Source organism: Canis lupus, chromosome 23, assembly GCF_048164855.1.
Source record: "Canis lupus baileyi chromosome 23, mCanLup2.hap1, whole genome shotgun sequence".
NCBI lineage: Eukaryota > Metazoa > Chordata > Mammalia > Carnivora > Canidae > Canis > Canis lupus.
The window spans coordinates 40,559,763-40,574,968 of NC_132860.1; the positions used below are offsets into that span (position 1 = coordinate 40,559,763).

At 35.0% G+C, this 15,206-nt stretch overlaps 1 protein-coding gene across 5 annotated transcripts in view; it reads right to left on the reverse strand.

The window, feature by feature from the left end:
• The window catches only part of GRM5 (glutamate metabotropic receptor 5), a 511,936-nt gene that overhangs the window by 297,889 nt on the left and 198,841 nt on the right, over window positions 1-15,206 (reverse strand). For all 5 annotated transcript variants that reach the window (XM_072794970.1, XM_072794971.1, XM_072794973.1 and 2 more), the window contains exon 3: window positions 9,601-9,850. In XM_072794970.1, coding sequence (XP_072651071.1) covers window positions 9,601-9,850 — 250 coding nt within the window. The remainder of the gene's footprint in view (window positions 1-9,600; window positions 9,851-15,206) is intronic.

A 15,206-nucleotide genomic window follows, 5' to 3' on the forward strand; every position in this document is an offset into this window, starting at 1 on the left:
TGCAACAGATTCCTGTGCATTGATTTTATATCCTACAACTGTGCCGAATTCTTCTATCAGTTCTAGCAACATTTTAATGGAAACTTTTGAGTTTTCTACATAGAGTATCATGTCATCTACAAAGAGTGAAAGTCTGACCTCTTCCTTGCCAATCTGGGTACTTGATTTTCTTATAAAGTAAACTTAAACTCTTCTATTTGCTGAAAACTAAATTTCATTGGGTTGTTTCCATAGAAAAATGGTAATGCAGACTGAAAAGTCTGCCTAATCATTGAATTCTTCTGGTTTATAGAATGTTGGATTGCTCTAGGTTTTATTTATCTTAAGAAGGAGGAAGTGGAGGGGAGATCTTTCTTTCACAATCCTCTTTAATTCCTATTTTTCTTTATTAAAGATTGTCTATTTTAATAATAGAAAAAATAAAGTAATCTTTATCTTTATGCCATAAGAATCAAGTTTATTACTGAAATTAAGAATTATCAACAATCTAAATAGTTTATCATGGTGGTCAAGGATATAGACTACCTTCTAATGCCCTCTCTGCCACTTACTGCGTGTATGATCTTGAGCAAATTGCTTGCTTCTCTGTGCCTCAGCAATAAAATAAGGTTAATAATAACACTATTCAAATAGGATTGTTATGAAAAGTCAATAAATTAATACAGGAAAACCAACCACTCAGGGCAGTGCTTGTTACACAAAAAGCACCCCACAAAGAGCTATTATTATCATCCAATTATTTTAAATTTTACTTAAACATATTTTGCAAGTGCAATCCATCTTAAAACTACCGGAATCCTCTGAGATGCAGATGCTTGTAAAGCACAAGCCCTAGTACTGGAAGAGGACTTTGTAGTCATTTGTTGTTTTCATTGCTCACACAGGAACCTTTCTCTGTCCAATAACATCAAGGTCTTTTGTTCTCCTTCTGGGCATTTTCAGTTGCCAGATCCATAGCACCTTACAAAGCAACTGGTTTCATTTAAATTTCAGCTGCACATCTAATAAGCACAGTGATATTAATGAGACAGGTAATGTCTCTGAGCTCAGTGTCTTCATCTGTAAAGTCAAGTTAATATTCTTTATCTACTTCAGAAAGGATGGAGAAAGAAGAATATTTCTCACTCTTTGAATTTCACAAAGTAGCATTCCAGAGAGATTTCCACATTCCAGGAGAGAAAAGCATGGAAAGAAAGCACACAGTTTGTCTTTACCATCTCCCTCCCTTCCCCCTTGGAATGAGTGATTGGCTTGTCTGGTGAGGTGGAAACACCAGGTGTGACTCAGCCTCTTCTTTTTATGGAGCAGTCTGTCCTCTGAATCCAAGAGTCTTCCTTTGGTCATTCTGAAAGCCATCTTCTAAAGCAGGAAACTCTTGCTATTGTCCAGCTCTGCCTGTGACTCTAGGGTTGAGTGGCAGTGTTAGGAGGTTCATTTGGTCACAGATCAAAGACTTGGTCTCTAATTAACTGATATGTATGTTAATCTCCATGACTCATTCCCATTGGCTTTTAATTTGAGAACAGAGCTGTTGTTTAATCAACGTTTAAAACTCCAACAGTGAGAATTCATTACAATCTTTGATGAGAAAGTACATATGCAAATGTTAAATCTGCTGTTATTTTAAGAGTATTTCTCCAGGATAGTATAGCCAGATCATTTTTTCCCTACTGCTTGTCACTGATGGAATAATATAAAATAAAGATAACCTATAAAACCACTTATTAACAGTGTAGTTTTCCTTGTTCTCCAACCTTTACTCATAATCTCTCGAATCACTGCTACTCCCAACTCCACAACACACATACAATTTCTTCTTGCCTCCAAAATTATGAAGAATAGAGGGGTTATCAAGTGACTTTTATATTTTCAAACCTTTAACCATATCAACCTCGTTTTAAAAAAAAAATTATGTCCCACTTCTGGAGTTGACCTTCTCAGCTTGCTTCCTTCCTCCATCTATGCTTCAAATGCCACGCATTCCCACATATTAGGGGTTTTGCACAATTAATTGTTCTCCATCATTTATTAAACTCCCTTATCCTACTTGGATCCTAAAATTAAACCTCTGTGACTGGCCTCTGTATGCAAAATACAAATCCTTGTGAGTCATAAAAGAAAAAGTTTGGCATTGTCCAAAATGTCATAAACAAAGTCAAAAGCAAATAGCAAGAGGGAAAATATTTGCTACATATGTCAATGAACCACTTTCCTTAATCTATAAAGTACTTCTGTATAAATTAATAAGGAGAAATAAACAGAAAAAATTGACTAAGGCATGAAGCTTGGAGAAAATATAAATATATCACTTATTCATACATGAAAGATATAGAAACTCACTCATAATTAAGAAGTACAAATTAAAATATTATAATGCCAGTTTTCCCTTATACAATTAGCAAGTACCGAATAATTTATTAATACTGTGTATAAATACAGATATAAATATGTAAATGCTTTTCACTGTATAGCTTTGTTCATTGTTAACATTTTTTCATGATCATAATTACATTTTGGGGGAAAAAAAAACTTGACTATATTAAAAACCTGTCTCATTTTTCCTCAAGAGATAGTCTTATCATTCTCCACTCTCCTTTTTTAAAATTAGTTTAACTTCACAAAACAGCAGCTTATATGTCATGGGTTCATTTTCTCACCTCCTTACATCTTAGCTACTTCATTCAGAATCTAATTTAATCTCTCCATTTGTGCATGTCTTGCTAAATCACCAATTAATAAATATACCTCAATAAATCTAAAGGTCCTTTCAGTATTATTTTCACTTGCTCTAGAATTACTTGACACTGGTGGCCCCTCCTTTAGACATTCTCCTCCACTGGCTGGGATGACAGAACATATTCTGCATTTTCCTCCTCCATCTCTGGATTTGTCTTCTCCCTATCACCTTTTCATAGTTCATCCTTTTTCCAATCATTACATTCTGAGATCCCTTTCAAAGCCACATTCTTAGACTTCCTCCACTTGAATTCTACATACTCATACTTCTGTTCATAAATCTAAACTACTCAGATGATTCACTCATTTTTATTTACAGCCTGTATATCTCTTTTGAGCCACAGACTCATATATTCTGATTTCTTGGCTATATTTATGTTTGAAACATACAACAGGTCATTTTAATAAAAACTGAACTCATGATCTATTCTCTACTTCACACCTGATTCTTTTCCAACTCTCTTCACTTCAGTAAAGTTATCATCATTCATCTTGTTATAAAACACAAGAATCTTACGAGTTACTCTTGACATCTTTCCCATGCTCATCTGCAATATCCAATGTGCCCAATAGCTCCTGTTGATTTTTTTCAACTTATGGAGTTGTACATAATACACAAAAAAATCCATATATTCAATGTATACATGTTGATGAGTTTGGACATATGCATATATCCTGCTACTATCATAACAAAAACATAATAAGCACATTTTAATTAGTAAGTGGCTCAATCTGAGACTTAGTCCATCATCATATCATATTTTTTAAAGATTTTATTTATTTATTCATGAGAGACACAAAGAGAGAGAGAGGCAGAGACACAGGCAGAGGGAGAAGCAGCCTCCACATAGGGAACCTGATGTGGGACTTGATCCTGGGACTCCAGGACCACGCCCTGGGCCAAAGGCAGGTGCTAAACCACTGAGCCACCCAGGGATCCTCATCATCATATCATTTTTGTTAGGGAAACTGGTTCGTCTGTAACTACCCTATTTTTTCTAATCCACAACCCATACCCAAGTTATCTTTTGAAATATAACACCTATCATATTCTTATCCTCACAAAAAAAGAGGATTCTCTAATAATGGGATAAAAATCAAAATACCACAAGGCTGAAAACATTGTCTCCTAGGCATCTCTCCAAACTTCTTCACACAAGTTCCTCTTATCCTTTTGCTCAACTCTCATGGTTCAGAGAGTTTTACATATAACCTGAGGCAGATACATCTAGACAATTGCTTGTTTATGGACTGAACATCTTATGTTGTTGCATCATATGCAACTAGTCTGGCCTTTCCAACTCATGTAGATAAACAGAAAACTGCAGGCAAAGTGGAGCATAGTTTGGCTGGCTTTATTTGCACTACAAATTAATCACTATAATTTCAATAACTTTCAAGGCATTTTACTAAGTGTATTTAACCTTCAAAGGGTAACCTAAAACAAAAACAGCAATAAAGCGAAATTAAATGGAGCTTATCCTAAGTGTAGAAAAATTTATGTTGCTAAGACTTCTTTGTGATACTTAGAATGGCCACTAGAATAAGAAACTGGAGTAATCTTGTCCAGTCATTTAACTTCTGAGTCTCAATCCTCTCCCGTACAAAAATGGCATCATTATTACCAAACTCAAAGGTATCTAAAAGTTAACATATTCAGCATTGTTTACAACATTAATCTCTCTCTCTCTCTCGTCCTCCCATCTCCTCTCATAATTTCCTCTCCTTTCCTTCTCCTTCTCTTTCCTTCTCCCCTTGTCTTCTGACACATAACAGCAACTCAATGAAAATAAGTTTGGTTTTGTTGATTAAAAGACACTGGCCCATTGGAAGACAAGTATACTTATTTTAAAAGGGGCTTTAATTTAGAATGAATGCTCTGATAATATGCAAGGATGAAGACTAATGTCTACCTCTGAATAATACTTCTATAATAATTTTAGCAGAACAATTGTTTGTAATTCTATCCACAAAGTTATTTCTTAGAATAAGCTCTTGTCCCTTCCATTTCGAAAAATACTGATGAAGAGTAACCTTCTGACAAGAAATACTGGTTATAATTCCCAAACAGTTTTGTAATTTAAGTACATGTCCTCTTGCAGCATGGTAATAATCATCACATTGAAGGACAGAGATTCTTAATTCAAATAGATACACGGTTTTAGTTAATTATAGACAAGATAAAAACAATCTTTAGCTAATTTGCTAAAAGTTGGTCCTTGTTTCCAAGTTCATATTTATGTTTAAACTTGTAAATAATATAACTCAAATGATATTTTCTCAGGCCAAGAACTAGAACACGGTATCCATTCTAGAAAAATTAGCCCCTTTAGAAATGTTATTACTGTTCACATTATTGATCCCATTCTGCTGTCAAGGCCAAAGTGTTTAGCAAGACTATTTCAGGGACCTAGACAGGACATTTTTATTGGCAATAAGACAACAGATTATCCTGAGTTCAAATGAGAAGACCCAGTGGTCAGGTCTATATCACTCTAACATTGTTCTGATGTGCAGCACAGATGGTGAGGTATGTTGATGGATGAGGTCATCTCAGCAGCAGAGTTATCTTACTAGTCTCACCATATATTTCAGTTGAATGACCTACTAAACATGGCTGTCCCAAAGCAACTGGACATATTTATAACTATGGCTGTTAAATGGGACCCTCTAGGAAGTTCTGAATATAGATTCCCCTCTCATAGCCTTGACTTCTAATTTCTTTTTTTCCCTTTCCTTTTTTCTTTTACTTTTTCTTTTTTTCTGAGAGAGAGAAAGAGAGAGAGAGAGAGAGAGAGAGAGAGAGAGAGAATGAGAGCAAGCAGGCATGTGTGTGTGAGTAGTGGAAAGAGAGTGAGAGAGAGAATCTTAAGCAGGCTCCACACCCAGCACACAGCCAGATGTGGGGCTCAGTCTCATGAGATCATGACCTGAGCTGAAATCAAGAGTCAGACACTAAACCGACTGAGCCACCAAGGTGCCCCTTGACTTCTAGTTTCTAAGAACCATATTAAGTTGGGCCTGAGTTGGGTAGGGGAAGGAAGGAGCATAAAGGAAGACTGGGAGAATATATGCAAACAAAATAATCTCAAAGTATTAAGAGCACAGCATAGAGAATATAGTCAATGATATTGCAATAGCACTATATGGTGACAGATGGTAGGTATACCTCGAGTGAGCATAATGTAACCCATAGAAATACTAAATCACTAAGTTGTACACCTGAAACTAATGTAACATTGTATGTCAACTATAGGAGTTATAGGGTGATTGAATTTTGTAGAAAGGAGCATTAAAATAAAAATGCTATCTTAAATTTTAATGATCTAGGGTATTTTCTTTATATACTCAATATTTGTGAAGAACTGGGAGTTTGCTATCAGACAACTTCTTTGCTGTTTCTATTTTACAAGAGACAGTCTAGTAGAGAAAAGCACTGGATTAGGTCCACAGTAGTTGGGCTCTTGTCTGACCTTAACCACATTTTCTAAACTTCTGAGGTATCAGTTTCCTCGCTTGTAAAGTGAGAGTGAGTAGATGTGCTAAATTCTCTCTTAAAACTATTATTTTTTGCCTTTCTGCTCACTATACTAGACTTCCACTCTTATGAATAGGAATGCCTAAAATTTACTGAAAAGTAACAGAACATAGTGCTGAATGCTCAGTCTCTAGAATTACACACTTATATTTGTTTTCAACACATATATCTATATGGCCTTCTAGTTTTCTTTTTTTTTTTTTAATTTTTTTTTAAAGTTTTTATTTATTTATGATAGTCACAGAGAGAGAGAGAGAGTGAGAGAGGCAGAAACACAGGCAGAGGGAGAAGCAGGCTCCATGCGCCGGGAGCCCGACGTGGGATTCGATCCCGGGTCTCCAGGATCACGCCCTGGGCCAAAGGCGGGCGCCAAACCACTGCGCCACCCAGGGATCCCGGCCTTCTAGTTTTCAATATAAATTGAGTCTTAGGGGATCCCTGGGTGGCTCGGTGGTTCAGTGCCTGCCTTTGGCCCAGGGCGTTATCCTGGAGTCCCGGGATCGAGTCCTGCGTCAGGCTCCCGGCATGGAGCCTGCTTCTCCCTCTGCCTGTGTCTCTGCCTCTCTCTCTCTCTCTCTGTCTATCATGAATAAATAAATAAAATCTTTAAAATAAATAAATAAATTGAGTCTTAGAGTCCTTGTCTATAAAATGGAGATGATATTAGTACTCAACATGAAGTTGTTCTTTGATTTTTTTCATATCACTTGCTACCTTCTAATTTACCATCTGTAAGATCCATAAAGGTAGCAAGTATTGTCTGTTTTATTCATTGACGTATCCCAAGTATCTTAACATATAGTAGCTAGTCAATATCTATCAAATGAATACATGAAATAATGTTTATACAGAGCTTAGTGTAGTAACTAGCACAAAGCATTTGATAAATGATCCCATTAATGGTCTTGATTAATGGTTAATATTCATTTCACCATGAACATGTAGAAATGGAAGAGGTAGAAATGTTTCAAAGAGAAGATGAAGGGGACTAATGACCATGCTGTTACCAAATATCTGCAAGACTACCACAAGTTACTTTCAAAGACAAGAATATGAGCCAAGAGGTGGAAACTACAGGGAGATATTTTTTTTCTAATCTGGAGTGAGAAAGATTTTCTAACAAAACTCTTCTAAGATGAAACGAACTGGTGCTCAAGTAAATGTTGGATTATTATTAGCCAATCAAATGAAGGAATTAAGAAATTTAATTAAAGGTTATGTCTACTATTACACGAATCAAAGATGTGGAGAGAACTTCTTATAAATAGCATATACAAAATAAACTTTAAAATATATGAAATAGGGGATCCTGGCTGGTTTAGTCAGTAAAGCGAATGACTTTTGATATTGAGGTTGTAAGTTTGAAGCCCATGATGGGTATAGAGTTCACTTAAAATCTTAATTTATATATATATAAACATATATATATATGTTTATATATATATATATATATAAAATATTGAATTTTGGCCTTGTGGTGCTGCTGGCAATAAAAATATAGATGGAAAGTAGTAAATATAGTGAATACCTACATATTTCCCTTATATACATGTAATCAAAAAACATTTACTTGTTATCAAACTCCAATAAAAAATATACAAAAACCCCACATTTACTTGTTAACAAATCATATGGTTGAAAAACAAATGCAGCTGATTTGTCTTATTAATGTTGGCAATGCAGCAGACAGGAGCTACAGAATCTCTTATACTCTACTAGAAAAAGAGGACTGTTAAAAGCCGGCTTCTTTCTTTCCTATTCTTTTTATCCCAGTGCTAACACTGCACTTTGGAATTTAATACCAGAGTGGGAGTGCTCCTGGGTTGTATGAAACTAACTGGTGCCTCACTTTTTCTTTCTTTTTTTTTTTTTTTTCACTCTTTCCAACAGGGATGATTTTAGACAAAATGTATGACATCAGTGAAAAAGGAATCTCACTCAATATCATTTTTATGAAGGATAGTTGGCCTCATACTAAAATAGTCCCATCAATCTACTGCCATCAGGTCAGACAGAAAAGCATTAGGTACATAAAGTGGCTATCATAAAATGTAGCCAGACAGGAGCCAAGTCTGATCACAGAAGGTCAGTTAGGCATTTAGAAAATAAAGGAAGCATGTTTTCTTTAACGAGCCATCAAAAGTTAATAACAAGTGAGTTAGCTTTCTATTTTGGACAGAAATATTGTGAAAGATGCAGGGGTTCTGAAGGTTTTCTCTATTTTTTCAATTGGCTGCCTACTAAGACAAGATATGCAATAACAAAACTTTTCAAAGTTATAGAATAGTGAACTACATTCTCATGGTCAAACTATGGGGTCATTTTATGAATTGTGACGCTTAATATCATATGATGACTTACTGGACCCTGGGGTGCCCAGATATTTGGCTAGACATTATTCTGAGTATGTCTATGAGGGTGCTTCTGGATGACATTAACATTTGCATCAATACACTAAGTAACGAAGATTGCTTTTCCTAATGTGGGTGGGTCTCATCTAATCTGTTGAAGACCTGAGTAGGACAGAAAAGACTGAGTAAGAGAAAATTCTTCCTACATGAGTGCTTGAGCTGGGACATTGGTCTTTTCTGGCCTTCAGACTTGAACTTAAACATTGGCTCTTTCTAGGCCCCAAGCCTGCCAGTGTTCAGATCAACTATACCATTGGCTCCTCTAGGTGTATCTCTTTCATCTCACTTTCTTTCTCTCTCTCTCTCCCTCTCTTTCCATACACACACACCTATACACACATACACACATATCATTATATTGGTTTCTCTAGAAAACTCTAATATACTGATTCAACAGCATCAGCAGTGAATGAGCTGAGTTGTGCCAATCTAGTGGATTATCCAGATAATTAAAGTCAATCCCAGTAGAATTTAATGTTTTAGGAACTTGTCTGGTAACAGTGTAAAACTCAAAATTCTATGATTCTCTATTACAACACAAATTAGTTTAGCCATTCTCAAAATCAATTTCACAAGCAACAGAAAAAAAATCTGAAAAACATTTACCTCCCAAGGAAATTACAAAATGATCCAAGTATCTAAGAACCCATCTCATTTCCTTACAGTCACTTTTTTTTTTTTAAGACTTAAGTACTCATCTTCATGTGTTGATTCCTGTTATCAGTAATCAGCACATAGCATATCCACTTCTTTTCTATGATTATCTCTAGGCTCTGGTGCTTTATGATATTTAAGTTCTACTTCTACCACACGCATTAAGTTTCCAAAACATCTGTCCTCATGCACCAGAAGATACCCTTGGTGTTGCCAAATTCCTGGCATTACCTTCATGTGAATTTTCTCATTGTCACTCACCTGCCCAGAAGCAGAAATTCGCCTGCTAGACCCAGGCGCCTCATGGCCATCAGCAGACCTCTCACTGTCATGCCCTCACAGAAGCAGGCCACCACCCGGGCCTTGGGCAAGTGACTCCTAAGCTTCTTCAGCAGCTTATCGAAGCTCTGTTCCCCTGCATTGCTGTAGATTTTGTAAGAGTGAGCGATGCAAATTCCTTCCTTGGCTGACATATCTTTGAAAGCTTCCATCCCACTCTCTCCATAGTTCCCTGTGTAAAAACAGATAAGCAGAGAGGTAGTGAGATGGCAGTGCTGGACACGCTGGGTCCAGTTAGAATGCAGAAGCACTGGGAACACGAAGGTGACTTGGTACTGTTGAACTTGGAGCCTGAACACCTGAATGAGGTTTGGCTCTTTCAATGACTTGTTCATTTTGGGCAATTTACAACGAAACTACATTATACGTATGCATTGAACTCTAAATTTTGTTTGAGAGAGAGAGAGAGAGAGAGAGAGAGAGAGAACAGCATAAAAAGCAGAAGCAATTAAGCTCCCCTTTGACTTAAAAAGTTCACACTCTAGTGTGAGATGATGAAAGACATTTGTCTGCTGTACTTTCATTCTGTCTCACTTCCTTTTGCTTCTTATTGTATGACTCTCTTATTCCACTGGCTCAGATTCTTGTATTTAAAGACACAATACATACATTTACATGGAATAGATGTTGCTGTGCAGATAGCATATAGAACATTATATTTTTATAGAATATTATGCATATTATATTCTATTAGCAATCATAAGATTTTGTGGCTTTATCCCAACCAAAAATTCCATATCCTTGCTTGAGATTTGAGTCTTGTCAGAGGTAAATGTATAAGCTTATGAAAAACATTTGAAGTTTCATTCTGTATAAGCATAGGGAGGTTAGTGATTTGGGGGAATAATTCCAAAGCCCTGTGCAAATGTGAAGGGCTAAGGACTGATGGTGGTCCTTTAAATTGATGGAATGTGGTGATCAATACTGACAATCAACTATATGCCAGGCAGTGTACCAAAAACTTTATAGATGTGACCTCACTTAATTCTCACAAGAATATAGTGAGACATTATGACTTTCTTTCTGCAGATAAGAAAACAGATGAGGCAGTTACGTTTACACTTGCCCAACGTTACATACCCAGTAGGTGGAATTTTGTATTACATTCTCAGATCAAAGAGAGTGGATTCTGCTCCCTTCACTTGTCCATGGCTGACTTTTAGAAAACTTAGAAGCCCAATTATATCTACATTTCTTTTTCCAATTTAAAGGTCATGATACTTCAATTTTAGGTATTTTTAGAGCCTTAAAAGGCTCTAAATTATACTAGGCTCAGTGTCTTGAGTTTACAAAAGATTAGCTGGGTAAGGGGGAATGATTCACAGAATACAGGAGCCTATTACAAGACAAGCAAGTGGTCACCGGCTTCACAATCAACTAGACCTAGGAATAGAAATTTCATCAAGAGGAGATCCCAAATGAATAAGGAAGTACAAGGCATTCAATTGCATTAGTTTCACTATATGACTATAATAGAGATCACTTAAAAATAAGTATACCTGTATAACATTTTGATTTTTGAAAAGTCAATTCATATAAATTAGCTCACAGCTCCTTACGCCAACTCTGAGACATGTAATATTATCTTCCACTCACAACTGATAAAACTGAAGTTCACTTTTAGTAAGTGGCATATAACTTATCACTGCTAATCCTGTGTATGTTCCACTATAGCACAGGTATCTTGCTGCATAACGAGATCTTCAGACTTTGAAAGTTGATTTTTGTGTAATTTTATCTTTAAGAAAATGGTAATGGGCAAAGCAGAGCAGGATAGCTTAAGTTCTAGCCAAAGAAACTGGTTGGCCAGCTGCATCTTTCCTTTTTCTCCAGAAATAAAATAAGAAGAAGCCTCTATGGTGATGGCAAATGGGCAATGTAGTTATTTTGCAATTAACAAAGTTTAAAAGATCCTCTCTGAAAAATATGCCTAGGGGCCTAAATTACTAGTTTTATACTAATCTGAGTAATCTATTATTCTCTGATTTATTTTTAGCCAACTCTATTTTTCAACAGACTGTCTTGTACTTAATGCTTTCATTAGTGCTGGGGTATTTGCATAAATAATTTGAGATTAGGTACATAGTGATTGTTATGGCAATAATAATAGTTCTCAATATATTCACAGTTAAATAAGAAAAAAATACCTGACAAATTCATAATCTTTAGCATCTCTCCCAACAACTTAAACTTATTTTTGTTTATACAATAAATTATATGGAAGTAGCTTGTAATAGGGAGAGAATTTTGTTGTTAGAGAGATCTGAGTTCTAATTCAGCTTGGAAAGTCTCTCTAAATCTAGCTTTTTCACCTGAAAATCAGACATAACACTACCTAATATGTATTCTGCATATCATATATGTTAAACATTATATCTAGTTTAACATTATAATAAATGATTATAATTATTATAATATATTTTATAATTAGTTATATGTAACTAACATTCTATATAACATGTAATAAACATATAATTATAATATACATTATAAAATAATACATATATTAACTATATAAAATATCTGATAGATAGGCTGGACCCAATTAATTGCACTTATTGGTATTATTGAATGTTTTAGGTATAGTTGAGCTGCTCTCTCCTGGAGCATCTAAAATAAATAATGGAGCAAATGACATTAATACTGAACATTGGATTAAAGAATGAACTTAAACTAGTTGGGGAAAATTATTTTCTCAGAGCAAAACCCAAGCAGTACTCTTTAAAATTAAAATACGAAATAGTTTTAATATATGTGTGACATAAAAGTTCTGCAGAATAATTTTGATTTAATAAAAGCCATTATATGTTGGGAATTAAAAATGGGAGCATGTATTCCATATATTTCAATAAAATTGGGAAGCCTGAAGTGTTGAGATTTTCAGTAGTTGATATAAAGACTGTATTCTGGAATTATTTAAAAATAAAGGAGAAGCTATTAAAAAGTTCCTAAGCTTCTCACAGGAGATGAAATAGATTTCAAGCAATGTATAGGATTAGAAAAAGCTGAGGAAAGAAAGATTTATTTTTTTCTGATAGGGAGACAAAAATGATAGAGAATGGAAGATATGGTGTAATATATGAAACTAACTTGTGGCTTTATTTTAAGCAACTGGTAAAACCAGAAAGGAATTCCACCAGACAATCTCTTTTAAATAGCAGAGGGCTGGTGATTTGGGATTATGAGAAGAAAATGTAATCAAGGCTTCACTGGACTCAGCTCACACTACTCTGCAATAATGCAAATGCCAATTACTGATTTTCAACTTTATGAATCCACTTAGGGACAAAGGAAATAACTCATTATGCAACAGAAATAAATCAACCTTTACAAAAAAAATTAAAGGAAAAGATGATAAGTTGAGAGAAGCAGGGAGAGCTGGGGTGTTGAAATCCTTCATGCACAATTTGGAAGTCAAGATACATAAAAAACAAAAGAGAGATGAGTTATTTGAATCTAAAGAAAATAGGTGACAAATCTAAAATAGAATTATACTTAAGGGAAGATACATGAATTAGGAGATGTTTATTGTCTATAAATTAAAAAGTAGGCCTTAAAAAAGGCATATATTCCTAAGAAATAAAAACAGTTTCTAAAGTGTACATTTTACCCTTGAGCCCTCTGTAATATTAGATTTTTAAACATATGGAAGTACAAGTTTGAATTAAAAAATTTAATAACATACTTAAAAGTAATTGAAATTGGAAAGTAGATTTGGGCAATTTTAAATAGTTGCTTTAACTAGTGCTATTTGACCTATATCATGTCAGTGGAGATCTGGAAGTATCTGCATCCATCTGGGCCTACAACATACACATTGAAAACAAGACCGGCCAAAGAATAACTTTAAATACTTTAAATATTTCTCCTAACCTACGAGAGGAGATGATTAAAGGCATTGAACAATCTTCTAGTATGTAATATATAATCAAAGGTAATTGCTCTTTCAGATGGCACCAATTCAGTATCAGTAACAACCATGTTACTGTGGCATCAACGTACTTTCAGGTAAAGGTAATAAAGTATAGGAACATAGATAGGATACATATATATATCTAGTAAATGAGAGGTTTTTCTAGTAAAATATACATTCAAGATATGGTTCAAATTTATGAATTTTGTGTGTGTTGGGGAAAACAATCATAAGAAGCAAAATTAAATTAATAGAATTATACTAAACAGGCTCAGATATTTTTCTTTTCTTGACATTTGTTTTTTTTTTCTTTTTCTCCATGAGGCCATCATTATTCCTTCCACTGAAGCTTATGTGATCACCTATAACCTCTTACCATCTCCTATCTTTCATTATTCAAAACCTTACCAAACATTATGTTTGGGGGTCTTATTTCTTACTATGTTCTTCCCTAAGTCCCTTGGATGCTTCATGCATTCCCAGTTATTTGCTTTTATTCATGATGCTCTTTCTACCTGGAATACCCTCTCCCCATGTCTTTTGTTGGAATCTTACCCATTCTTCTGGTCCAACTCAACTGCCCAGACTGTAAACTTATTTAGGATGTAGGCCACATCTCCATAGCACCACCAAACAAATGGTTGTGGAACTAAACGGACCTACTCCACCATGCTTTTCAAGGATCTTCCTATAAGAAATAGTGTAATCTATTCATTTAATAGATATTTATGAATAAAGTACAGATATAATACTAGGCTTATTGTAGACTCTAGATATTTACATATTTTAGCTATTGACCTATTTTATAATGCTGAAGAGAGTAATTTTTTTTACTTGTAATTGTTAGAGAAGTTTATAATTGTGTTATGACAAGGCTGATCACACTAATGATTTTTTGATATTGAGAATTTTGTTAAAAATCTAACCTAAGATATTAACATATTTTTTTCCTTAGGAAAATATAGCCCACTTCATGTATATGTTTTATTATGAGATTTCTTTTTTTTTTAAGATTTTATTTATTTTTTCATGAGAGACACACACAGAGAGACACAGAGAGAGAGGCAGAGACACAGGCAGAGGGAGAAGCTGGCTCCATGCAGGGAGCCTGATGCGAGACTTGATTCAGAGTCCCCAGGACCACACCCTGGGCTGAAGGTGGCGCTAAACTGCTGAGCCACCTGGGCTGCCCTATTATGAGATTTCTAAGGAGGTTTCCTCCAGTCAGATAATGAGTTATGGTGCTAATTAGGTATTATAGCATATCAGGCTCAACTTAAAATATATATCCTGTATTCTACATTATGTACATATATTTATATGTTACATGCTGTATACATTTTTGATATTTTATATATCCTACTTTCAAACACTGTAAGCCCCTTGAGGGTAGTAAATTCATTTACAATTCCACCATATAATAAGAACTAAGGTTCTTGAACAGAAAAGGCGATACAGAAGATAGATAAAGAGTAAAATTTTAGAAAAGTACATTTATTTGTTTAAATATGACCATCAGGGGATCCCTGGGTGGCTCAGCGGTTTAGCACCTGCCTTTGGCCCAGGGCGCGATCTTGGAGGAAATTTTAATTCATTTTAAAGTATTAAGCAAATA